Genomic DNA, 25,521 nt, shown 5'->3' with positions numbered 1-25,521 from the left:
GGAAGATGTTCAACGGAGGGCGGAACAGAAGACAGAAAGAGGAGAGGAGCCGTGTTGTTTTTAATACTTTCTTCACATTCAAAAGAACAGCTTTACTGAGACTTTCACTAAGCAGCACAGCCCTTTCATTAAAATTGGCAGCAGAGGGGCCTGAAAGTTGAAGTGCTGCACTGAATTCTTCCTAATTGAATGAGTCCAACGGAGGGAGCGCAAGGCCCATACTAATTTTCTTTTCTGCGGCAGGCTCACAGAGATGGCACAGGGACCACTGAAGGTCAGTGACACCCCCAGTCAGACCTACAGTCCCCTCTGCAGAGCTGGACTCTCCCCAGCCTCTGGTTTGCTTCACTGGCAGGATGCAAGATCAAACATACACTTTAAATGGTATTTGTCAGTAACTATATAAATAGAGTTATTAATAAAATACACAGGCTTCATTAGCTACTTGCAGATGTTTAAGCAGAAGCCATTTTGCTCGTTTGTGATTGGTTTATTTTATCACATAGGAGGATGTGCACCATAGAACGGCTTCTGGGTACAGGCTAGTGATTCCAGATGGAGCCTCCCTCCATACTCCTGCTGCCATCGTGTAAGGCAGAGCTGGAAGAGAGAGCAGGTTGTGCATCGTCAGCGTAGAAACGGGATTTGCTTTATAAACAATTAGGAAAAGATGACAAATGGCAGACAGAATAAAATTTAGCATAAAGACACTTTGTCTAATGTTTTACCTGTATTTTGCACATTAAATCAGATGGGAATGACTGATGAAACAATGTTTTATTAAATAAGCCATTCTAAAGAATATTCATCATAGGGAGAACAAAGAAACTAGAATACTGAAAAAATGAAATAGTTTGGCGTTCATAATTTATTTCTACCCTTTAATGTTGGAAGAAAATGGAAAAATGAGAAAGTAACCAAGTAAATATCAGGCAAGTCCTTGAAACAAAGCTAAATACTGTCAAGAAATATAGAATATAGTAAAGGCATAAGCAGGAATATGTATTTAAATCACTTTTATACTCATTTTTAACTTAGTATGTTAGAAAGAAAAGGGATTGAATATCAAGGCAACCAAGAAAACCTATGTTTCAAATTTTATTGTTAAGTAAATAAAAACTAAATTTTGAAGAAGTAACAAAGAGTTGAAGTAAAAAAGTTATGCAAAGGTATTAGCAAGAGGGCCTGGATGGGGACAGAGCCCAACCTTGCTAAAGACTGCCAATGGCTGGCAGCAATGCCCAAGACCTGGAGGTCTATCTATTTACCTTCTGCAATTATTTTCTTAAATCGAATATAGCAAAAGTGTGAGTGTTTTGCTAGTAGAAGTGTGAATTGAATATAAATGTCATATGTGTATATATACATATATATTTCATACATGTATACATGCACATATACATGTACACACGTTAGTATGAGAGATACTAAATAGTTGGGCTCACGAGTCCATATTAAATTGGCTAAAAATGACTTAGATAATTAAAAGGTTTATAATCTATTAGGTTTGCTTTCCTTAAATAATCTGGCTTTAGATGAGGCTTAGAACTTCATTTAAAGTTGATTTTAAATTTTTCTAATTAAATCACATGTATTTTGTAATATAGGTAACATTTTGTACTTTTTTAGTAGCTACTTAATATTTCAATCATAGGTAACACAGTTAATTTATTTTAAGATCTGTAAGTCAGTCAATATATTGTATTCTAGACAAGCAGAGAAGAGCGCGTCAGCAAAACTGCACAACTATCACCAAGGAAGGAGAAAAGAAGGCGCCCTCTGTGGAGGGGCATCAATATGATGTCGTTACTATTACTACAAGACAGGTGGTTCCTAGAGGGAGTAGAGTCTTTGAACAAAAACATTGTTTTCTTTCCTTCTTTTGTGTGGGGGAGGGGCGTGTGTGCAGGTGGAGGTCAGAGGACAATTTTTCTGAGTTGGTCCCCTTCCATAATGTGGGCCCCTGTAGACAGAGGCCACTCATTTGTTTCCCTGCCACCCACACCCAAATAATCACACAAAAACTGTATTAATTACAGCACTGTTAGGCTAGTAGCTTAGGTGTATTCCTGGCTAACTCTTATATCTTAAACTAACCCATTTCTATTTATCTGTGTAACTTATGTCTACAGCTTACGAGGCTTTAGCTTACCAGTAGGTTCTGACATCTCTCCTTCCGCAGCTACACGGCATCTCTCTGACTCCACCTACTCTCTGTATATATATCTCTGTTTGGATTTCCTACCTGGCTTTACTCGGCGAAGCCATTGTCTGAAACAGCTTTATTCATCAACCAATAAAAGCAACACCTAGACAGAAGGACATCCCATATCAGGGGCCAGGATCAAACCTGGGTTATGAGCTTGGTGGCAAGCGTCTTTACCTGCTCAACCATCTCACTGAGCCATCTGAAGTGCTCAATGACTTTGTTTTCCTAGAATGCTGAAGGACCGGGCAATGTGACTAAGGATCCATGCACTGAAGGCCTGAAGGCCGTTCTGATTCCGAGATGGGAGCAAGAGGCCAGATGCACAACCGCCCTTTGGAGTCACAAGGAACTGAGCATAGCTCTGCATCCACGCCTGACTCCATGAATAAAGTTCTGGTGAATAAATTCAGTAAAACCAGGCCAGCAGCACAGTTTCTTTCAAATGTTGATTAAATGTTTATTTTATATATTATACAAAACTTTTTGAAATAGAGAAAGTGCTTGAAAAGCTATTAGAATTGCTAATCTTTGACTTGCTGTGTAGAAATGAAGACTACTGCCTGGCACAATGGTTTATTTGGAATCATCTCTATTTATTTTGGGGAAAAAATAAATAAATAAATAAAAATAAAGCAAGTGAAAGGACCGCTTGTCTGTGGAAGCTAGAGGTTCAGTTCCTAAGAGGACAATGCTTTAAATATTAAAACTCTACCACAGACTGCACCACTGTTCCCACACACAAAACCCCCCCACCCTGCCCCGCTATGAAGAGAATTTATGCAGAGGCTTGTCCTTCACAGATGTTAATTATCGGAATAATGTGAGCCACATTGTTCCTGCTTTCTCGTACATTGCAAATCCCAGCAGAAACAAAGGATGTAATAGTTGCTTAGAATTTGCAAATGCTGTTACCAAAAGCTGACTATCGAAACCACTTTACTACTAAACATGAGATTTAGAAACACCAGTGCATGCAAACGGGAACCGAGACAGACATTATATGATGCTGCAGTTATGAAGAATGATTAGCCAATGTTTATTATCTCAGATGTGGTCCTCTAAAATCCCATCTTTTAACCAGGGAAGAAAATAGATCTGTCAAATTCTCTAAGGCCCACAGATACGGCATGGCATTCTTAATATGTCACCACATTTAGAACCCCAGCACCAAGGGAACAGACTAGATGCTATGTGTCCGACATCTAATTAGCATTTGACATATAGTAAATGTTCAGTAAGTATTGTTTCATGAAACATTTCACTAAAAGGAAATCCATAATTATCACTTGAGCATTAGTCACTTTCCATGATGAAGGCTCACCTTGGGTAAGATGGGTCTGGAAGGTGCACTTTAGAACCCACTTCTCTCTGCCCGAGATCCTCAGACCCAGCTACCATATACTACTCCCCACGCACTACTGCAGAAATTCAGCCTGATGGGACAGCAGCCATTGTGAGTGCTCGCAGCCATGGCTACCCCAAGAAACCTGGTCGGTGTCCCAGAATAGCTTTCAGTGCGCTGTGAGGAAACAGCCTCACAAAGAGGCACAAGGATCTCTCTGACTGGCCTCTGGCATGGCCGTCACCAGAACTGTGCCTCACAGTCCCCCACCTCCCACTAGGGCACAGGGAATAATGGGACAGAAGGGGCAGACAGACTGCAAGAGCTGAGGATGGAGAGGAGAGCCGTGAGATGCTGGCATCTGGACCTGGCACGCCGGTGGCACAAATGACCTGGCAGCATCTGTGGTCACCTGCACAAGACTTGTCCAAGGTCAAGTCTGTCAGAAATTCCTGCATGGAGCAGCGAAGGCCCATTCCTGCCCTGCTCCTAGCAGAGGAGCTATTGGCAGCTGGAGTCACTTTTCCTAGGTGGCATAGCCATGGTAGGTGTCCCCAGGAGATGACCACACACCCAGGTGCATATGGACAACAGTGGTTAGACCGGGTGGGCTATGAAAGTGGGGAAACGGACACGCAGTGAGGGAGGTGTGCAGGGGATGTCCTGGGAGCTGGAAGGAGAGTAGTGAGGGTAGCTAAGACCAAGATATTGTATACATGTATGAAATTGTTAAATTTTTTTAAAAGTTAAAGTGAATTTACTCAGATTATACAAAAACACTTTTATACTGACCACTTTAGAAATCCCTTACTTATGACAAGAGTGGAGATCCTTGGTCTGGTCATCAAGAGGACCACATTTCTGTTACTAAGTCCCTGACAAGTTCTATTCTGTGCAGTCTTGGGCCTGTGCATCAGTTTCTTTGGCTTCACGGCACCCTGCAGGCCAGTTCTAACATACAGGACTGGGAATTTCTGAGACGCCTAGCACTGAATTGCATTCTTAGGTTAGAGGAGCATGCAACACTCACTGTAGAACAGCAAGCAGCCTTCTTGGGGTTAGCACAGAATAGATGTGCTTTAATGGCTAGCAGATGATGGTAAAATAAAGCAGATTAAAAGGCAGACACAAGAGGTTATTGGAAATAATGACGGTAACAACAAGCGGTCAGTGGATGCTTATTGGATAAATGAGTAAAGCAATGAACTAAGAAGACTGAGAATGACTAGGGTGGAAGTGACCAAGGTGATAAGGTTCTGTGCTGTTTCCAGCCTTTCCCACCCATTTCCTTAAGCTGCCTCAGGGTCAGGGTCAGGATTGGGGTTAGGGTTAGGATCAGGGGTTAGGTTTAGGATTAGCATTAGTGTTAGGGGTTAGGGTTAGGGCTAGGACTAGAGCTAGGGTTAAGGTAGTGTTAGGGGTTAGGGTTAGTTAGGGTTAGGATTAGGGGTTAGGGTTAAGATTAGGGGTTAGGATCAGCATTAGTGTTAGTGATTAGGGTTAGGGTTAGGGTTAGTATTTGAGTTAGGGAATGGATTAGGGGTTAGTGTTAAGATTAGGGATTATGGTTAGCATTAGTAATGGGGGTTAGGGTTAGTGTTAGTGTTAGGGTACTCAGTTTTAGGGTTAGGTATTAGAGACCCTTTTGTAACCCTATGCTTGTAGAAAAAACTTTTTAAAAGATATCTGTTCCTCTATCTGCCTCCCCTTTTTCTTCTGAATTTTCATTAATGGGTGGTTTATAGAGACATAATGTTGTTGTTTGATTAAGAATGGCTTCATAGGTCCATACATTAGAATCTTTCATCATCAGGGAGTGGCACTGCATGCCACTGTGGGTAGTATATGAGGTTTCAAATGTCCACAACTAAACCCATTGTCTCTCTCTCCACCTACAGATTAGGATGTAATTCCCAACCATTTCTCCAGCACCTTCCTGCGTGATACCATGCTCCTTGCCTTGATGATAATGGATTCAGCCTAGGAAACTAAGCAAGCCCTGGATTAAATGCTTTCTTTCATAAGAATTGCCTTGGTCATGGAATCTTTTCACAGCAATAGAACAGTGATTTAGACACATAACAAGTGCCTTTCTTGCCCTGTTTTGCCTAGTTCCGGCACAGAGGAAGGTTATGATGACTCTGGGGTAAAGAGCAAGGACATTTACAGAGAATGACACAAGAGCAATCGCTTTGATTCGCCAAGGCACAGCCTTGAGGAGGAGACTAGGCCAAGGCGTACATTTCCAAGAAGATAGGTCTTATCTTCAGTTCTAAAGTCAAGGAAGGCAGCTTGACTGTCTGTCTAGTGGGTGAGTGGCTGGGGACAGGCTGCTCCCATGCAGTGAGAATCACAGTAGAAATAAGAATCTTTCCAGGCGCTGGCGATACTGCCTGATTTTCAGCCTGCCTGTGTTCAAAAGTTTTTCCTGGGAACCCTACTGTACCACATTTTAATTCCTGGATACCCGCTTCAGCTGAACTCGTCTTGACTGTACATAGCTTCTGCCTATCTCATGAATTTCAAACCTCAAACTGTGTCTCTGTTATTGTGTGGTAGAGAATAGGAGGGGATGCACTGAGGTCGGTGAGAAAACAGCGTCAAGCAGTAGGCAACCAGTCGACAGCAGGTGTTAACAGCGTTCTCGAAGTAGACCACTGTGGCTCTCGGGACTCATAGAGACTGCTTCCAGGATCCCCACAGACATTCAGATCCACGTATGCTCAAGATCTTTATATGCAGCAGTGTTGCGCTCATGTGCAACCTTTACACATCTTGTCGCATGCTTGAAACCATCTATTGACCACTTACAATGCCTAACACCACAGAAATGCTGTATTAGGTGTCACACCTGTGGAGTTTTGACAATACAAAGAGCCTGTGCATTCAGTACAGATGTGATCTTTGATCTGTATAATTTTTTGATGCATGATTGGTTATATCTGCAAATGCCAAAGCCATGGACAGATGGGCAACTGTGCCTCTTTCTTTAGCTAGAGCCCTTTTTTGCTGACCATTTATCTACTGTGCTGATGTGCGAAGTTCTTCTCTAACTAAATATGGATGAAAACCAAGTGTGGCAGAATCAGAGGTCGAAAACCAAGGCTTACGCAATGATAGGTGCGCCAAGGCACAGTTAAAAAATGTGACACGCTGAAAAACAAGGAATGCTGAACAGTCTCTGATTCAAAGTTTGAGTTTGTCCCTCAGTATCTGTAGAGATTCGGGATTTCTGGAGCAGGTGGGAGGTTCTCCTGTGGGAGCTGTCCTTCCCACAGTTAGAGGAAGAGAACGTTCTGATTTCTGTGATAAGGCCACACCTTGTTTGGTCCAGTCTGCTACTATTGGAGACTCTTACTGTGGCTGATGCCATTTCTCCACAATTGCTCACTTCTCACCAATCCTACAGCATAATGACTTAGGGTCAAACATTTCTCCAGGTCTCGCGTCCTCATGAAGCAAATCTGCATGCTTTTCTCTTGTGTCTGTCTTTTGTGCTAGGAGTCTCCTCCTGAAGCCAGAAGTGTGGAAAAAAGTCTCTCTCTCTCTACAGTGACAATTCCTGTCACCGGAATCTGGACTCAGTTATACATTCTTTCAAAGCACGCCAAGTTGTATATTTAAATACCCTTTAAATACTCTGTTACTCTTGCAACAAAAAAAGAAATTCTGACATATTTGTACTTCATCTGCTATAAAACTCTCACCAGCCCACATTAAGGAGTTGGTAAATATTTTGTAATATTAATTTTGGGAAGCAAAATCAATGACAAAGCATGTACTATAGTTAACTACACAAAATTTAAATTTCAAATATAACACCTGCATATCTATTTGGTTTTCAAACACCTTCTTCCTTCTTAATTTATATGGCAGACAGTGGGGCAGGTACCTAGATTTACAGTTTCCAAAACACACGAAATCTTGCATGATTTAAAATTCCTTCTCACTTCATTCTTCTCGTGATCAATTGTCTGCCCTCAGAGGCTGGCATCACCAATGACTTCTGCTGCACCCAGCAAACTGCAGCCACCGGAGGACACGATGGGGGAGGGAGGCTCAGCACAGACCAAGGCACGCCTGTGCTCAGTCCTCGTCTTTACGTTCTCTAGCTTCATTCTATACACCGTGTCGCATAGATGCCTCAGTAGATGTTTATGTGTTTCTACAAAGAACAGAACTTTGTTTCACAAACTCTTTCTCCAAAATCATGTGAGTACTTCCCTGCAGGCCAGGCTGAGGCTGGGTTGGTACTCAATCTTGTGCAAGTGCCCTGAAGATGGAACTTCTGCGTCTAAAGGTGTCTGCTTCCTGCATCTGCTCATTAGCAAGGGCTACATTTTCAAGAGAAGAGGAAGAGGACTTGCTTGGTTATTTAGGCTTTCTTTTATTTAAAATGAAAAGTACTGTTCACAGAGGAAATACATATTTGCATATGCTTATAAAATATTTACATGGAAATATACAAAACACAGTCATTTATGATCCCTTAATTAGTCTTTGAGTGGAATAAGAACTTAATGGAAATAGAATTTGTTAATTCATTAGTGTTGGGCTATAACTCTGGCATCATTTCTCAGTAATTAATAGGACCTGAAAAGAACATTGTTTGGTTTTTATTGCATTTTTCCCTTTAACACTTTATTCTACGTGATCGTAGTACATTTTAAGAAGTGAAAAGTATCAAGTTAAGACTCATTTTATTAAAACAATTTAGAGGATAGTAATCAATGACCTTTTCTCGTGTGTCGTTTTATGAAAGTACTGCCTCGGGCCACACTGTGAAGTTCCATTGTACCCCCGCTCCACTGCATCTAAGTGTGATTATCTCCTTGTCCTCAGCACATCACCAGTTCATGGCCTCTGTATTTATGACTTGCCTGCTGAATTTATCCTCCTACCCTGGAATTGCCATGCTGTAGAGATGTGTAGGCTCTGCTCACTGCTGGAGAGTAGGCCCCACAGCAGCGCTGGGCGCTCAGCAAGCACTCGGGGGAAGCTACTGAAAGGATGAGTGCTACTTGTTCAGTTCTGTTAGAATCAATCGGATGCACACAGGCAAAATCAGCTCATCAGCAAGAGTATAGCTTCAATATGATAAGCAACTAGAATTTATAGATGTGAGTTCTGTTTGTTGGCATAAGTGACATTTGGTGAGTGGTTAACAACTCTGTGTAACTCCAGTGCCAAAGGATCTGAACCCTCTTCTGGCCTCTGTGAGCACTGCATTTATTTGGTGCACAGACATACATGCAGACAAGACAGTCATACATATAAAATAAAAATACATTTAGAAACCTTTTTCTGATAGGTGGGCAGCTGCCTGCTGTAGGGGATAAGCAGAAGGGAAGGTGGAAATAATGGTGTGATTGCAGAAGGACCAGTGTGAGCTGATGTGGGGTTCCCCTCTGCATGCTGTGAGTATGTTTTATCACCATTGGTTAATAAAGAAGCTATTTTGGCCAATGGCAGGGCAGAATAGAGATAGACAGGGAAAACTAAACAGAATGCAGGGAGAAAGAAGGCGGAGTCAGGGATATGCCATGTGGCTACAGAAGGAGAAAGACACTGGAACCTTGCAGGTAAGCCACAGCCTCATGGTGATACATAGATTAATAGAAATGGGTTAATTTAGGGTGTAAGAGCTAGCTAGGAATGCACCTAAGCCACTGGTCAAACTGTGTTGTAATTTTGTGTGATTATTTGGGCCTGGGTGGCTGGGAAACATAAGAGCAGTCTCAGTCTACAGTGGGCAACATTATCAAGTAAGGAACAAGATGTAAGTTTGAAATCTACACACAAGATGACTGCTGCTGTATAAAGGACAAAGTTGTTTGAGAACCCAGATAGTACTGTTACACATTAATAACATGCAGAATTTCTCATCACAAAGGTTTCCTAAATTTCAGCTGTATTAGTTACTTTCTCAGTGGTGTGAGCAAATGCTCAGCAATGGCTACTTAAGGGAGGAAGCATTTACGTGGGGGTCTCCATCTGTGGGGACACAGGCATGGCAGCAGGCAGCTCCGGCCTGAAGGGAAAATATTTCATATAGCCTGGGGAGTATGGACATAACAAGGCTGGTGACTCACGGTTTTCTCCTTTTTCTCTTTTTTATTCAGCCATGGTTGGTGTTCTTTACATTCAAGCTGGGTCTTCCCCAAATGGCATTTCACCGATGCGCTCACTGCTTCCCAGTCCTATCACACTGACAGAGAGGTCCCACAGAGATACCCTCCGCAAAGCGCATTTCATCCAGTCACAGAGCTTGTTAGCTCCACGAAGTAATCTAAATTTTAATAGTATTAACAGGTCAAAACGTTGCTACAAATATTGTGAGCACCCTGGGCCATCCTTCCATCTCTCCAGGGTGGCCACAGACCACAGTCATCAACATCCACACTTCTTCTTCACAAAATGAACCATCTGCTAAATTGCGGCTTGAGATTTGAAGCTGGTCTCAATTGTTAGTTTATTAAATGCAATAAGTTACAATAATGAAGTGTTAAAATTACAACCCACATGGGCAGAAGAAGCTAGTGATTCCCAAATAGAATTATAAAAATCTTAACTCTTATGTTTTTTGACTTGTGGTTTTAATATCTGCAGTCTAGTCACTGGCATGTCTCATAATACATTTACAAAATATAAAGAAAAATGAACAATCCCTTTGTGTATACATGAACACTTTTTCATTACCCAAGTGACTCTTCAAAACGGTGTTAATATATCTGAAGTAGTTCTTTCAGGGAATAGAGATGTTTAAAAAGCTAAATTCTCCCCAATCCAATGTTATGCTTTCTTTTTGAAAAATGCTTCACGATGTTTTAAAAAAGTCATATAGCTTTTTGTAAATGAGATGCTGTTAAAAGATGCTTCCAATGGATGGGTAGACTCTGTTGAGAAATTCACCGTTTTCAGGAGAGAAGTAAGAAGACAAAGATCTCCTTCAGAGAGTGTTGAACACCTTGATTTGATGATAAATATTATAATGACAACTGAAATCCTAACTTAAGCACAAAAGTAGGAACAAGATACATAATACACACACACACACACACACACACACACACACACACACACACACACACACTGCATTTGTATGAAAACAATAGGTTGCAATGACCACATTCTTCATGTCTTGTTCTTGCGATTTTTATGAAGAAAAAATAACTTGTCTTAATTTATACATGTGTGTATAATCACACACATAGACATACTATATGTATTATCTTACTGCCTTTAATAAAGCAATTCCATGTGAAATAGAGTGTCTTATTTTATTATACTGGCTTTATACCAGGAAAGCCCTAGAGTTGGCCTCACAGTAGGAAATGATTATAGTTCAACACAGTCCTCTCTCTGTAGCTCAGAGACGATACTAATGTATCTAAAAATATTATAGAATTAATAAAAAGTTCTCTGGTTCATATGATTAAAATTTATCAATATCAGATGGAGCAATTTAAAAATCATACACATCCCTTCTCCAAAGTAAGAAGGTAAGTTCCAAGACAGCAAGAGAAGAAGCAGTTCAGACCCATAGTATGGAGACAGAATAAAGAGGATGAGCCCCTTTAGGGTGCGCTGAAGATCAATGTGCTGCAGAGACACACTGGAAAGCATTTCTCAAACATGTCCTCATTCCAAGTCTGAGATATTCAGAAGAAAAGACAAATTTACATCACAGTAGCTAAAATTTAATATGTAAATATGAAGAAAGCTTAAAAGGAGCAGATTTAAACCATGTAACCCATCGATGACAATAAGAAAAGCCATTATGTAAAAACCAGATGTAAAAATAAACATAGTTATGTTCTTTAAAGAAACAAGAATAAATTAAAGGAAGGATATTTGTCAGAACTAAACAGGAGAAAATTTCAGACTACGAAGTAAATAAAAGAGGAACTAGAATTTGTGTTATAAAAAGATAAAGGGGAAACTAGAACAGGAGGATTAGACAGGGAGAGGGATGGAGACGAGGGAGGAAATATGGGGAGGGACAACTAACACTGAAGGCCATTTGAAAATCCACATGGAAGCCCACTACTGTAGAAGCTCCCTAAAATACATGCATATACGAAAGGAATTTAAGTGGAGTAACCATATAACGGGGGAGATAACGTCTCTGTTAGAAATTTCATGACACCAAGTAAAACCTCCAGGGCCAAGAGAGGTTACATCTTGTGGAGTTGTCCAAAGGGGTTCTATAGACCTCCCCAAATATCATGAACTAGCCAAGACTATTGGTTATTCTTCATAACCTAACGGTAAGGTCTTCACTGCAGAAGATATACTTATTTATGTTACTGAACATGAGGAAATTGAGAAGCTTCACCCCTACTGACTAGAGTTTACGATTTCTGAAGGTACCTTACATGCTACCAGAAGAGAAAAGCAACCTTAAATATCACTTGGCTACAAATCCTGCATCCAACAGCAGCGACCCACCTGAAAGATACATTGGTGCAATAGTGGAACAAATGCTATGAATGCAACAAATCACTTTTTGATTGTATTTGTAGTCTCATCAATGAGATTGAACCATACCTGACATTGCTAGCATGACCAAGAACCTGAGACCACATAGGTCGTGGGTCTATGGGAAAACTCAAAACTGTTATTATGCCAAAGGGACATTGATGTGGAGTTCCCCTCTGTATGCTGTGAATATGTTTTATTACCATTTGTTAATAAGGAAGCTACTTTGGCCTATGGCAGGGCAGAATATAGCAAGGTGGGAAATCCAAGCAGAGATAGTGGAGGAAAGAAGGCAAAGTCAGGCATATGCCATATAGCTGCCAAAGGAGAAAGACACCAGAACCTTACAGGTAAATCGCAGCCTCTTGGTGATACACAATTAATAAAAATTGGTTAATTTAAGATATAAGAGCTAACTAGGAATATGCCTGAGTCATTGGCTAAATGTGTTGTATATAGTTTTATGTGATTATTTGGGTCTGGGTGGCTAGAAAAAGAAAAAAATAACAGTCTTCAATTACAGAACATAGCAATAAAATGATATCTAATAACATATTGCTATAGCCACAGATCTATTCTTTGCTCAACCTTCATCAGAGAAGTGGATTCTTGCACTAAATGGTATTTAACATAGAAATCCACAACTAAACAACAAGCAGAGAGTAGAGACTTTGAGATGCTCAGCCCTATATGGGATGTCTTCGTCAAACCCATCCCCTTAGTTTTAGGGATCTATGCAAAAGAGGAGGCAGAAAGATTTAAGAGCCAGAGGCGGTGGGTGACTCCAAGTCTTCTAGACTCACCAGGGCCGATGCGTATATAAACTCACAGAGGCTTTGACAACACAGGCAAGACCTGTACAAGTTCCTTTTCCCAGCAGGTTTCAGTTGCAAATAGTTTCTTGGAAAGATGTGGAAACCTGCTGGGAAAAGGAAAAATCTCTTTTCTCCAATGGAGAGTCACTGGGTATACCAACCACACTCCAAAGAAAGCCCATGCCTAGGGATAGAACAAAATGGACTCCAGATTGTTTGTACATTTGGGTTTTGCACTTTTCTATAGTTTTTTTTCTGTCTTATTAGGTGGGTAGGAAGGATCTGGAAGGAGCTGAAGGAAAGGAAAAAATATGATAGAAATTTATTTATGTAATGTAAAAATTTTTAACTAAGAAAGTAAATAAAGAAATGTGAAGAAAGGATTGAGGAGAGCAGGAGAGGACCCTCAATTAAAGCTGTACAGGCAGAGGGGGGCTAGAGTGAGAAGGGATCAGCTGACTTTAACAGGGACTTGAGGGACCTTCCGGAAGGAGTCACACCTAGGTAAATATGTAAGCAATAGTAATCATTTCAAAATACTGAACTGAATGTTGGACTTAGTAATACCCATTTATATTTGGGATTCCCACAATATATGGATCTAGATGTATAGATTGACCTTTTGAAAGTCATTTTAAATGCAAAATTTATTAACCATATATAACAATAAAATGAAGTAGGAGAAAAGCAAACTGCCAAAATTAAACAATTTTCAAAGTGGTAAAATCATTATAGTCTTTCAGTTTGAAAGGCTTACCTATAGACATTATTTGGGTTATGTCATTAAAACAACATTATCAATACATACAGGATTAAGAATGTGTGAGCTATGCAAAAGAAATCAATATAAGACTTGATATGAAATGAACTCTTTGGCATTTAGTTTCTATTCCTCCTTTGTTTCAGTGCCCAGGTCACCCAGGTTACAGGGCACTGTGTCACTTGCATTGTAAGACTCAGTTCCTCCTAGGTCACCATTGGCTAAGTGCTGATGACATCACGTTGCTTTGCTGTAATGGGATACATTCAGTAATACACAAAGTAAAGTAGACTTGGTGGTTGTAGTGACACCCGAAAAGGGTCTCTGACATGGTGTCTCTCCACATAACACAAAATGATCATGAAAAATCCCATAATCTATTATTGTGGAAAAAATTCAACATGCAAATGAAATTTAGAAAACATGGTTAAGAGAAAAGGAATTTCTACAGATCACAAAGCCAGAAGAACCAGCTCAAAACCACACAGTTTACAGGCAACTTGTAATTTTGAAATCTGAAGCACCCATTCCAAAGTAGGCAGACGGTTTCTTCATTGTTCCTCTATTGTCTGCTTCTATCTCTAAGTCAGATGCACAAGATCTGACATAAAACTTGGGGCTGGAGGGGTAAGGAGCAGCTGTCACTGGCCAGTGAGGGTGCATTAGCTGATATTTGTGATGAAATACCGTAGCCTTGCTTCCAACTGCTCCCCACCAGGGTCGCTCTTCTTATTCCCACCCTGTCAGCTTCTATCCAGAGCACAGATAAACACGGAACGGGATGTACGGACAGAGACTCCTGGTAGCAGATGGCATTTCTGTCCTATAAATAGCATGTCTCATGAGCAAGATGCCATGGGTAAGGACAGAGGAGGACAAAGCTGCGGAGCTGCACTTCAGAGACTGCAGGCGACTGTGCACCCCCCTCCAGTGCAGTGTCCAGAGGTAGAGCAGATCCTGCCGGGCCAGCAGAGCAGGACTGGATGGCATGCTCACTCTAGACACCGCGGCATTGTTAGCTGCTTTGCAGTTTATCTGAGACTACTGAAGTTAATCTTGGGGCAGTAATAGTAGATCGATACTAAGGAAAATACGAAAGCTTAAGAAAACTCTTGCAGAAGTCTAAAAAGTGGATGAAGAGAAGAAAATATCTACGAGACAGCAGCAGTGATGGACAGGCTGAACCAGTGCAGTCCTCACACATTTGCTCCTAGAACGAAACAGAAAGTGTGTGGCCAAAATAAAAGACAAACTATTTCCAATAAACAGACAACAAATATGCAATATTAGTGCAGGGACAAAAGATGTTCACAAGTTTTGATTACTCCCTCAGGCTGGCAAATGATATCCACACAAAGCAGAAAGAGTAGGTTTCCATGAATGGATGGAGAATTGAACTGTTTCAATGTTTCAACATTTCTAACATTTATATTCATATTTTATTATACAGTAATTTTATATTCTGCAGAGACAAGGAGGGAAGCCATTTTAATTTAAGAAAGTAATGTATACTCTGGAAAATTATACATTAAGAGCATGAGAATATTTACATATATTAAGCAATAGCATTTTTAACGAAATTGCTTAAAGATAGACATATCAGAGAGGGGTGTATCTAAAAAAGAACCTAAGATTGGGAATTTATAGTTTAGAAAATGTGGGTTTTCATTTATTCAGCCTGAAGCCCAATTTTGGAAATTGTATAGGGTTATTCGTCGGAAAGGATATGTCTTACGCTAGGGGCTGAAGATTAGTGTTTAATGATTTTTTTGTATAGTTGTACATTTTTTTTCTAATAGCAAAAGTGCTTCATCTACAATGAACCTGGAAAGCATTCTCAGTACACATGTGTACACACACACACACACACACACACACACACACACACACACACACACAATAGTTTCACATAGTTGGGCATCACACTATGAGAATTATAATGGGGAAAGCCAGACACGACGCTAAAAGTGAAATACACATGGAAATACACACAGATACACATGGAAACATGTTGGCACATATATTTTCCAACGGCATTACGATGAAATTACATGCTAAAAGATGGTTGTTAGCTATACACAAGACCACAGTTCCCTAATTTCACTACTGGGAATGATGAGGCAGAGGGACCCTGAATCCTAGGCCAGCCTGAACCATATGACAAAACCTTATCTCAAAATTTAAAAAAATCAGAAAATGAGCTTGAATACCATTAATTTACCTAAGTGATATTCTTATAAACAAATTCACATCTAGATTATTGTAGCAATCTCATATACTACATATATAAATAGTGTTACATTTGATTTATGACATATTTTAGAGAATATAATAAATATTATAGTTCTATTTTAAAATTTATTAATTTGCCCTTTCCTTGTTAAATTGTATAAAACTGTTAAAATTCCCAGAATGCGGTGCCCCTATCACTATAGTTTCTTAATCTAGCCTTTCAGTGCTCCTTAAAGCTCTACATGAAACTTTATCTCATGGACACAAAAGAAAAACTGTCTAAAGGAAAAAGACCTAGGGAAACAGTCAGGGTGAATGCTATTCTCTGTCTACATTTATTACTTTCCAGGCCTCCACTGCAGCATAGGCTGCTTTCAGAGCAGACAATCAGAAGTCTGGAGAACTGAGCATGGGCAGATTCTGTACACTAAAGGCCGTGACAAGAATTGTCTGTGCTGTGATTTCAGTGACGTGAAGGGCGAGGTGAGCCTGCAATGCCTCTAGGAATGTTAACCGCTGTCTTCAGTAGGGGGCCATGACGTCGCTCACTTCTTCCACTCCTCAGTGCTTTCATGGTATAAGGTAGACATGTATATATAGGTCTCATACTAAGAGCAAAATTTTACAAGCAGTAATAACAATTCCCAGGTATATTTCACGAATATGAGAGTTCAACTGAGTAGTGCACCAGCAATGATTTTCTCATTAAACTTACAAAGCCAGGATTGCATTTTTGATAAAGGCAAAATATATTTTTCTAAAGTTATTGCTTCAAAAATGGAGTAAGATTAGTATAATTGTTTATTAATATTATATTTAGATTTTGCGGGAAAGCAAAGGAGAAACAATATAAATACCACTACTAAAATCACACTCTGTCTCTGGAGTTACGGACCACTCTAAATGAAAACAAGACACCATGACACACTTTTTCATGATCCAACTGTCAACCGCATTCCATTTGGATCATGTAGAACAGCTTTGGATCTGCACAAGGCTTTCGTAAAGGTGAGGGTGAGGGATGAGGGGAACACAGACGGAGTTATTCCTGAAGTCACAGGCTGGCCTACAACCAGAGAACCACCTTCCGAGGAAGACACAGCAAATATATCAAAGATCTCTCTGTCTCCAACAGAATTTCCTGATGGGTGACAGCACACACTTCCATTGATGGATTCAAGAGCCCCCTACTACAAGGTGGCAAGGGTCACCGCTAAGAGGGTGGTAGCAATTTCATTTCTTCTGGGATATTAAGTGACAGACAACATACTATTCTGATCAGAAGCTGCTCCAAGTCACCAACCAAGGCCTCTCTTAGTTCTTGGCAGACAGAGAAGTGGGGATGATTTGTTTTCTTCTGGTTGTCTATCTACAAAGATCTGCAACTCACAACACTGCCTACTTCCCTGGGACCCCAGGAAAAGCCAACTGTCCTTAGCGGATGCCGTCACTGAATGGCTCGGCCTTTCCTGTCCATCTACAGGCTTCCCAGAGTTATAAATCAGTTGACTTTCTAGCTCGACGAGATGGCATATGCCCTAGTTTGAGGAACAGATGGAGGCTTGGGGGAAAATTGTTTCTGCAGGCTTGCTACAAGCAGCTCTCCTCCATAAAAGGGAACCATTCACACTGATTTCTAACATAAATTATGCTGGCAGCAGGGAGCACTGGCCCATTCAGCAGAAAACCTTTCCCCCACCTTCAGAGGTCACCCAGCCCATCCAGGTCCAAGTTATTTCTGATACATGGCTGGATTTCTAAGCTGTGCACATTGAAGGAAGAGTGATTTACATCAAACACAAGGATGGGATTGTGCAGGGAGAATCAAACCACCAACACAGCGCCGTAAAACAACAGCCAGAGGCCTCCTTTCCGGGATTTCTGGAGAGACTCTGGCTATTAATTAGTCATAGGAATTAACAGTAGAAATGTGCTATCTCTTTTCTAAGGAAATGGGGTGAGTTGTCACTTGTCTTGTGGCATTTCTCTCATAAATTCTACTAAGTCCTGTTCTCTACCACAAGGTTTTGCATTTCTCAGAAGCAACAGAAGCTGGGACAGTTTCAGGAGACCATCCGTCCTCCTTCAGGAGACCATCCGTCCTCCTTCAGGGAAAGCCAGTTATTCAGCTCAAATCCATTTGCCTACATGAGCTCAGAAATCAATATCAGTTTTACCTCAAGGGCAACAAGCAGAACATTAATTTTTTGAATCCTTAAAAAATTGAAACATTTAAGAAACTGAAGGCACCAAAGAACTAAATTATAAATCAAGATTGTAGGAATGAGTGACGATTCCAGGGGCAAATAAACGAGGTGGCATCATGTTACAGTGTGACTTACTTTCGAGGGAAACAATATTTTCAGATAATGAGTGATCATGGTTTGTGGTTGGTTTTAATTGTAAGAAAATCAGTCCACATTTGAATAATATTATACTAAGCAACTGTTTTTCCTGGTAGGAAATGATCAGTTATGTCGATGACAACAGTCACACTGACGGGGTTTACAGAGTGGATGAGTACCAAAGCCGCTGAGCAGGAAGGATTAGGAGAAGTGGGAGCCTAAACAGGGCTGTCACTCAGCATGACTAGGAGGTGTGGCAGCCATATCACTGCTTCTTTTAAAGACCAATTAAACTATCTGAAATTTTGCGCACTGCATTTCCTGGCTTAAATGTTCAAGTCAGACACTGGGTGGGAGGGGCATTGGTGCATAATCCAGGGCAGGTGCTTATGGTAAAAGTTCATCCTCCTAGAACTACTAGTGTGTTTCTGAACCACAAAGTGCCGAGGACTCACGTCAAACCTGCTGCTGCTGACTTCTTGCTTCTCCTCCAGAGATCTTGGTCTCTGGAAAATTCCTATGGAATATTTGCTGTGCAAAGTACTTCACAAAATATAATAATAAGTATAAAACAACTTCTTTGGTCTCCCATAATTAAACAGGATGGCATTATGGTCCTTCAGACTGAAAATGAGTCCTAGAGAATTAGGGGCCAAGGTTGGCATCAATGACTACAAAGGTAAATCCTGTACCCATGCAGCTCTGATGTGCTTGAGTTCATTCGCAGAATGCAGCCACCTGCATGGCATCAGAGTCTGTTCAGCGTGGCAGAGGAGAATGTGCCGCCATAACCAGGAGCCTGACCTCAGCCTCCAAAACAGTCAGCACACACTTCTCACTGAGCTTCCTGATGATCCCACCTTACTTAACTTCTTGATGATCCTAATCCTGGATCCCTGCTCCATCTTCTTAATTATGCTAACTTTACATATCTTAGGGTTTTTTAAATATATAAGATAACATAAATCAAATTTTAAATAGGACAGGGTGTACATATAAAATTGACTTATTTAGATATATACTCATTGATTAAAAAGTATTACAAAGGAGTATGCATACTCCTTTGATTTGATTAATACTAAGATATATTTTTTTTTCCACAGAGAAAAAGGCCTCATGAGCAAAATTTAATCAGTAGGTAGCCGTATAATTAACACATTCACTTTGGGGAATGAATCCTTATATGGCAAAATATTGCCCTCTCCAGGTAGAGGATACCTAGATCCATCCTAACACACTTGCTGTGTCTGGTCTGCTGGATATAAGGGACGACTGGAAACTACTAACACTGTAATATAGTGGGGAGCAGCGGGACTGCAGGGGCCATTGCTAGCTGGCTCTCTGGACAGGACCTCCTTGTCACTTGGGAAGTGACCTAAGAGGCCAAGAGCGGGACTCGGAGGCAAAGTCCAGGCCCAGCTGGTGTCTCTCCTTTGGTGACCATGTGAAAGGTTTATGATTTTGCTACATTATATAATAAGACTACAGGTTGTCTATTTCTTCGTCAAATCCATATAAAAATACATTTAGAAATTTAGTAGACACTAAAGCTTCTTAGTGGATGTTACACATTTTCACGGAGCAAAGTGTCACCGACTGACAGAGGTGAACTGAATTCACATCTTCTTTATCAAAATGTCTATAAGATGAAAGAATTTAGAGATTCTTTGGGGCCTCTGCAGCTGTCTTCATCTTTAAAGTGAGCGGCTAACGCTAATGTGCCTATGATATTTTCCCAACTCTCTCACCCAAGGTCTCTGCTGAAGTGGCTGTTTTTAAAGAAATAATTCTCAGCTATTAAATAGAACAATAGTTTGGAATCCAAAGTTGTAAAACCATAATTTCCACAGAGGCCATTAAGATATACAAGAAATAAATTTTATTTCAAGTTTCTTCAGTGGACCGTCCTGTGGCCTCACACTTCAGCTGGCTCCAGAAAAGCTCTTGCGAGGAACACGGATTCTGGAAAGGGGACCCGAGAAGAGGAAGGGAGAGGAACAAAGGGAATGGAAGGTGAAGGAAGGGGAGGAAAAGGAAGAGGCGGCTGAGAAGGGCAAGAAGGAGGGGGCATGCCAGATCTCACACTGGTCACGGAAGATGGAGGGTCCCTTGAGGCAGAAGCGAGGGGGCAACGCCCAGAGTGCTCTCCCTGTAATTCCTTCTACAGTCCAAGCTTCGGTATCCGGGTCTAATCCCTCCCCACCACAGGCTGCCTGCTCCATGCACACATGGCATCTAGAGCAGCGCAAGAGGAGGGGACGTGTTGCGTAATCTTGGGCGTCTCTAACGGTTCTTCTGTCTCTAGAATGCCCCGTGGAACTTTTAGGTAGAGCCACACCCATCCCACCCCAAGCGCCGACCTTGTCATTCACATTATATCAGCACAAGAAACTGAAGAATGGAAATCACAACAAGAAAAAACTCCAATACATGTTTTAAGTTTCTATTGTCCATGCTGGTATCTGAATTGCACCTTGTCTGGACCACGTGGCTCTTTCCCACTTCTGTTCTTATAATGTCGATTTTGAAGATATCAGCCACAAAATAAAGAGCCCCATTTCCTGACTACTAACAGCGCTAAGGGAAACGTAAGACAGTTTCACCATGTCCTGCATGGCTCCAATAACTGGTAATGAGAGTTGCCTAGAGACATTCTAAAGCATGCACAGTCACAATTCAAAAAGGATTCCAGAAACCATATTCTAGACAAGATCTAGTCATCTTTCAGAGATAATAAACGGACAATGGGTAGGACTATAGAAACGTCTGCTATATATACTTCATAAAGTTTTATTTGTATTTATCAAGAAATTTACACAGACCCACACAGATATATCCTGCTTTTCATTCTCAATAATAATTTTATGCAGCCATCATCTTTCCAAGGAGCATAATCTGCCTTTGTGTCTCACGCCAGGTCTTAATCTAGAGTTCTTCAGCTGAATGTTGTGACCACGTGATGACTTAAATCAAAATTAATTAAAATGAAATAAAATTAAGGATCCAGCTTCTCAATCTCAGTAGGCACATTTCCGAAGCTTGGGGGCCACATATGGCCAGTGGGACCGCAGCAGCTGCAAACGTGCAATGTTCCCACATTCATGGAGCTGTGGGACACTCATCTCCAGAGATTTGGGAGCAGACGAACATGTCTGTGTACACAGAACTATTCCATCAGGTCAAGATGAGGGCCGGGAACGGGCACCTGCCGCGCTCTGGCTTCTAGCCCCTTAATTTATAAGGGGCTCTACAACGGCTTTTACTTTATCAAGGCAGGTACAGCTAATCCTGAACAAGGAGAAGGGGATTTGATGACTTGGGCGGACATTCCTGTCTCTTGGCAGATTGGAACTGCCTTTAGCACAGCTTACTGGCAGTGAGCGCTAAGTATTTCAAGCCACAGGGCTTTTGGAATTTTTATAACTTAACTGCACACACTCTCAGGGCACTTGGAAATGCCCTTGGAGCCCCCAGCTGTCTCAGGGAGTATTGAGAAAGGCCTGTTACTACTTGGGAAAATTTTGTCCCTGGACAGTCTGCAGTGAGAAAGGCAGAGTGGTTTATGAATAGGCATTTGGTTCATGGGAACTTGTTTTTGTTTCTCACCGTCAGTATCAAAGCCCTGTCCTTAGGGATGGTACACTAAATACCTCTCCTGCTCCTCCTAAGCACCAAATTGTGCCCACAAGAAGCACAATGAATAAATATGAGCACACCGAGGGTGTCCACCAACTTATATCTAATAACATCAGTATCTTATTTTGATGTCATAGTCATGCCGGAATACAGCAACAAAGTCCCAAGAGACAGACCCCACAGATTCTGGGATGAGACATCTCTCCAAACTTATGCACTCTGCAGCTAGTGCCGGTAAACATTGTTTCTTTTCGTCATTGCTTTGGCTTACTCATTCAGCCGGTAATCAAGAGTAGTCTCAACCAATCAATTCCCAGGCAGAAAGGCAGCACTTACCCCGATTGAATGTTAGACTCACAAACATGAAATAAAAATATTTACCTCCGTATTAAGTATTTCTTAATAATTTATTTTCAAGGCAATTTTTCTAACCTCGATCCTTCTAATGTTGTATTATTGAATGAGAGGGAAATACGTCTATATTACAAATATAGATGTACCATGGATGTAATTTATGTGTAGGTTACACTTACTTAAAATATCCTAAACCATTTACTTATAAACTATTCGAAAATCTTAACAGCATTAGTTAAGATTTTGAGAAACTTTCTGTTTCTTTATATCAACCAGATCATAGCTAATCAAACACAAAATCCATGTGGTGAATCAAATACAAACAGGCCCAGACCCACGGTGTATGTTGAAATGTACACTCAGGCTGAGACTACCATATTCCAAGTAGGTCTACTTGGTAGGCATCTTTCTTCACCCCCCCCCACATGTTCACAGAGCACACCCCCATTCAACTTGTAATGGATCAAAGGGAAACAAGGACCCTCACCTCCCTCACTAAAAGTGTACAGCAAAGTTTAATGATAAGGATTCTGCCATATTTTCGTTTTGTCATTGGTAACACATATAAGTTCAGACGACTGCTCAAAACCTAGAAAGAATAGATACACACTGGATATAATCCACACAGCGCTCTCTGCTTTCCTGTGTGGGAGGGGAAAGGGTAAGTTTAATACACCTCCACCAGCTATTAGCCTGGTAAATTCCTGAATTCAACAACTTTGAGTTTCCATGCTAATTTATCTGTTCCTAACTATAGACAGCTCACACATCCGCCTCCAGACAAAGGCACCGACGTGAATTTCTTCGGCTCATGTGTCAGTTGCTTCTTGTAATTGAGGATGTTTGGCCCGAACCTTTTGTCTGCCTTAACCTCATGTGATACTCGACCTCCTGCTGCAGCTTTGCTGTCTTTAGGCAGAGAGGCCTTTTCAGGTGATAAATATCACCGAAAGCAGAGCTGTTCATAACAAAAATAATTAAATAGCAGAATTGCTTGGAGATTGCATCCATTCCTCAAGTAAATGTAAAGCCTTCTCCTGTTAGACTCACTTGTTTTCAAAAGGCATGTCGGCAAGCCGCTGGAGAAAAGGCATGGCCACATTAAGATGGCGTCATTAGGTAATACATTTATTTTGAAGCCAATTAACCTTTTGTCGGGGGAGCATTCGTGCTGTAATGGCTTGGCTGGCGAGGTCAGCCTCTAACAGGCAAGGATGACAGCCCTGTCCCAGCCGATGGTAGCGCGGAGCTGGGATAGAGGAGCCACCTTCTTGTGTATTCCACTCTGCATTCCCAGGGAGCACACAGCCCTGACCCATCCATTTAGGTAATTAAAGCTTCCATTTGGAAGTGTCCTGCAGGAAGGTGAAATCTGGGGGAGATAAATGGCAGTTGCTCTCTGCATCCAGCCGCCAGGTCCGTCATTTGATGGACCGCTGGAAACAGGCCGGGCTGCCAGGCTCTCATAAAAATAGAGATGAATTGGGCTGCAGACAATTCTCTAAGGCGAAGCAACTCTGTCATTTTCTTCTTTGAGGGCTATAATTTAATTGTTAGTCAAGGCGGATGGCTGACACAGGGGGCCCTGAGAGCTCGCCCACCACCACTTGTTTGCCGAGAAATCACTCCCGTTTATTTACTTCGCAGCCAAGTTTGTTTGGCATTGGGGTGTCACGCCCGCAAGCGCAGCTGGCTGTCACAGCTGCCCAGACTTACCTTCCAGGCAATTTTGTTTCCTTTCGAGTCGTGCTCAAGGGCGATTGGGAAGTCTCCACGCTCATAAAATTTTCGGAATGCCGTGGGCTTGGTTGGCCTTTCTTTAAATGCCCCTGCAGCTGGAGGGCCCCTCACCTAGAAAAGGGGGAAAATAATCTTTAACTTTTAAAATAGATTTAAAAAAAAAACTTGGTAGAAAGTATATTTGAAATAAAGTCCAAACTGCTTAACCAGGGACAACAGAAATCTTCCGTTAACACATTCAGGGGCTAGTTTGTTTTTAGTTACCTTAGAAAGCACGGCACAAGGCCACTTTAAACATCCTTGTGTAAAGAAGGGAAGCCAGACTCTAAGGGACACTCAGCAGAGCTCAGAGAATTAGAACGGCTGTGGCACTCAGGTCTGGGGTTGTTGGAGGATCATGAAACAGTAAATTTAAAATATTTCCTTTGAAGTCTCTGTCTCTCTCTGTGGGTAGGAAATGATGACCTAGGTTATTATAAATATTAAGAACAAAACCAAAGAATATGATATGAAATGAGTGATAAATTAGGGAGTTTCTAAAGAAAGGTGACCTACAAGGTTGCGTTCAGCAATCTCAATTCAACAGGAAGCAATATTAGAATAAATTGTATAAAAAAAAGTGTCTCTCCCCAAACTGCATTCTCCACTAAACGGGAAATGCTTTCTGTATTATTCGTGCTGAGTGTTAGCATTAAATCTGCATTAGCTATATCCGAACTAACCCACTAAGTTTAAAATTGAATATTAAAAAGCCTATTCATAAAAGTGCAGTCTACTGAATTGTTACAGTACAGACAAACATGTTGATTCTTCTTACTTGCTGTAAAAAGGTAACTTCCAGTCATTTCACATACTAGTTTAACAGAATTACAATTTTTCTCTAACAATAAAGACAAATAGACAAATAATTTAGCTTAGTTTTGTTTTTTGTATTAATTTATAATGCTTCTGTTAAAACTTTCATTTTAAGAAATATATTTACATCTGCAACAATGCCATAAAGTACACACAAAATATAGGATGAATACATTGTCTCTAGGCCATAAATGAAGTGGAGTATTTGAAGCTGGGGGATATTAAGAAATAGGGACATAGCGGGATGCTGAAACAGAGGACCGGGCACTCACTAGAGCTCCAGCTGCAGTCGTAGAGTGCGCTGACTCCCAGCATGCGCTCCACTCTATGCTCCACTCTAACTGATGGGCGATCACCTTTGAGAGCCTACAAAACTTTCTCCAGGGTTTGAAATTTCTACTGGCTCATAATTACTCATCACCACCACATCCAGCCAAATTCGCTCACGTTAAGAATGGCCACAGACATCCGACAGCTACGTGGCACGGATTTCTGAGCCATGAGCCGGACACGGAGGAGACTGTTTTATCTTATTGCTGTCACAGAACTGCACAGCAGAGACCGAGCTGAGATGCCGCACTTTCGCACCTCATCAAGTATTACGTTTTGTGAATTAAGGGCTACCATTTTTTCTTTTGCCAAAAATTCTTAAAAGAAAATAAAAAGATTACCATGTGCCAACATAACACCATTTTAACACCACCAGGAAAAGCGGTAGACTAAAATCTAAAAAGAGAAAACTTGGCCAAAGT

At 41.1% G+C, this 25,521-nt stretch overlaps 1 protein-coding gene across 3 annotated transcripts in view; it reads right to left on the bottom strand.

The window, feature by feature from the left end:
* Positions 1-25,521, bottom strand: part of Pacrg (parkin coregulated) — a 458,578-nt gene that overhangs the window by 364,727 nt on the left and 68,330 nt on the right. For all 3 annotated transcript variants that reach the window (XM_085687467.1, XM_085687463.2, XM_085687473.2), the window contains exon 2: positions 23,891-24,025. In XM_085687467.1, the coding sequence (XP_085543593.1) occupies positions 23,891-24,025 (135 nt within the window). The remainder of the gene's footprint in view (positions 1-23,890; positions 24,026-25,521) is intronic.

Source organism: Myodes glareolus, chromosome 1, assembly GCF_982192425.1.
Source record: "Myodes glareolus chromosome 1, mMyoGla1.1, whole genome shotgun sequence".
Classification (NCBI taxonomy): domain Eukaryota; kingdom Metazoa; phylum Chordata; class Mammalia; order Rodentia; family Cricetidae; genus Myodes; species Myodes glareolus.
The sequence above is the reverse complement of the archived record's forward strand: the minus strand, read 5'-3'. Positions and strand labels throughout refer to the sequence as shown.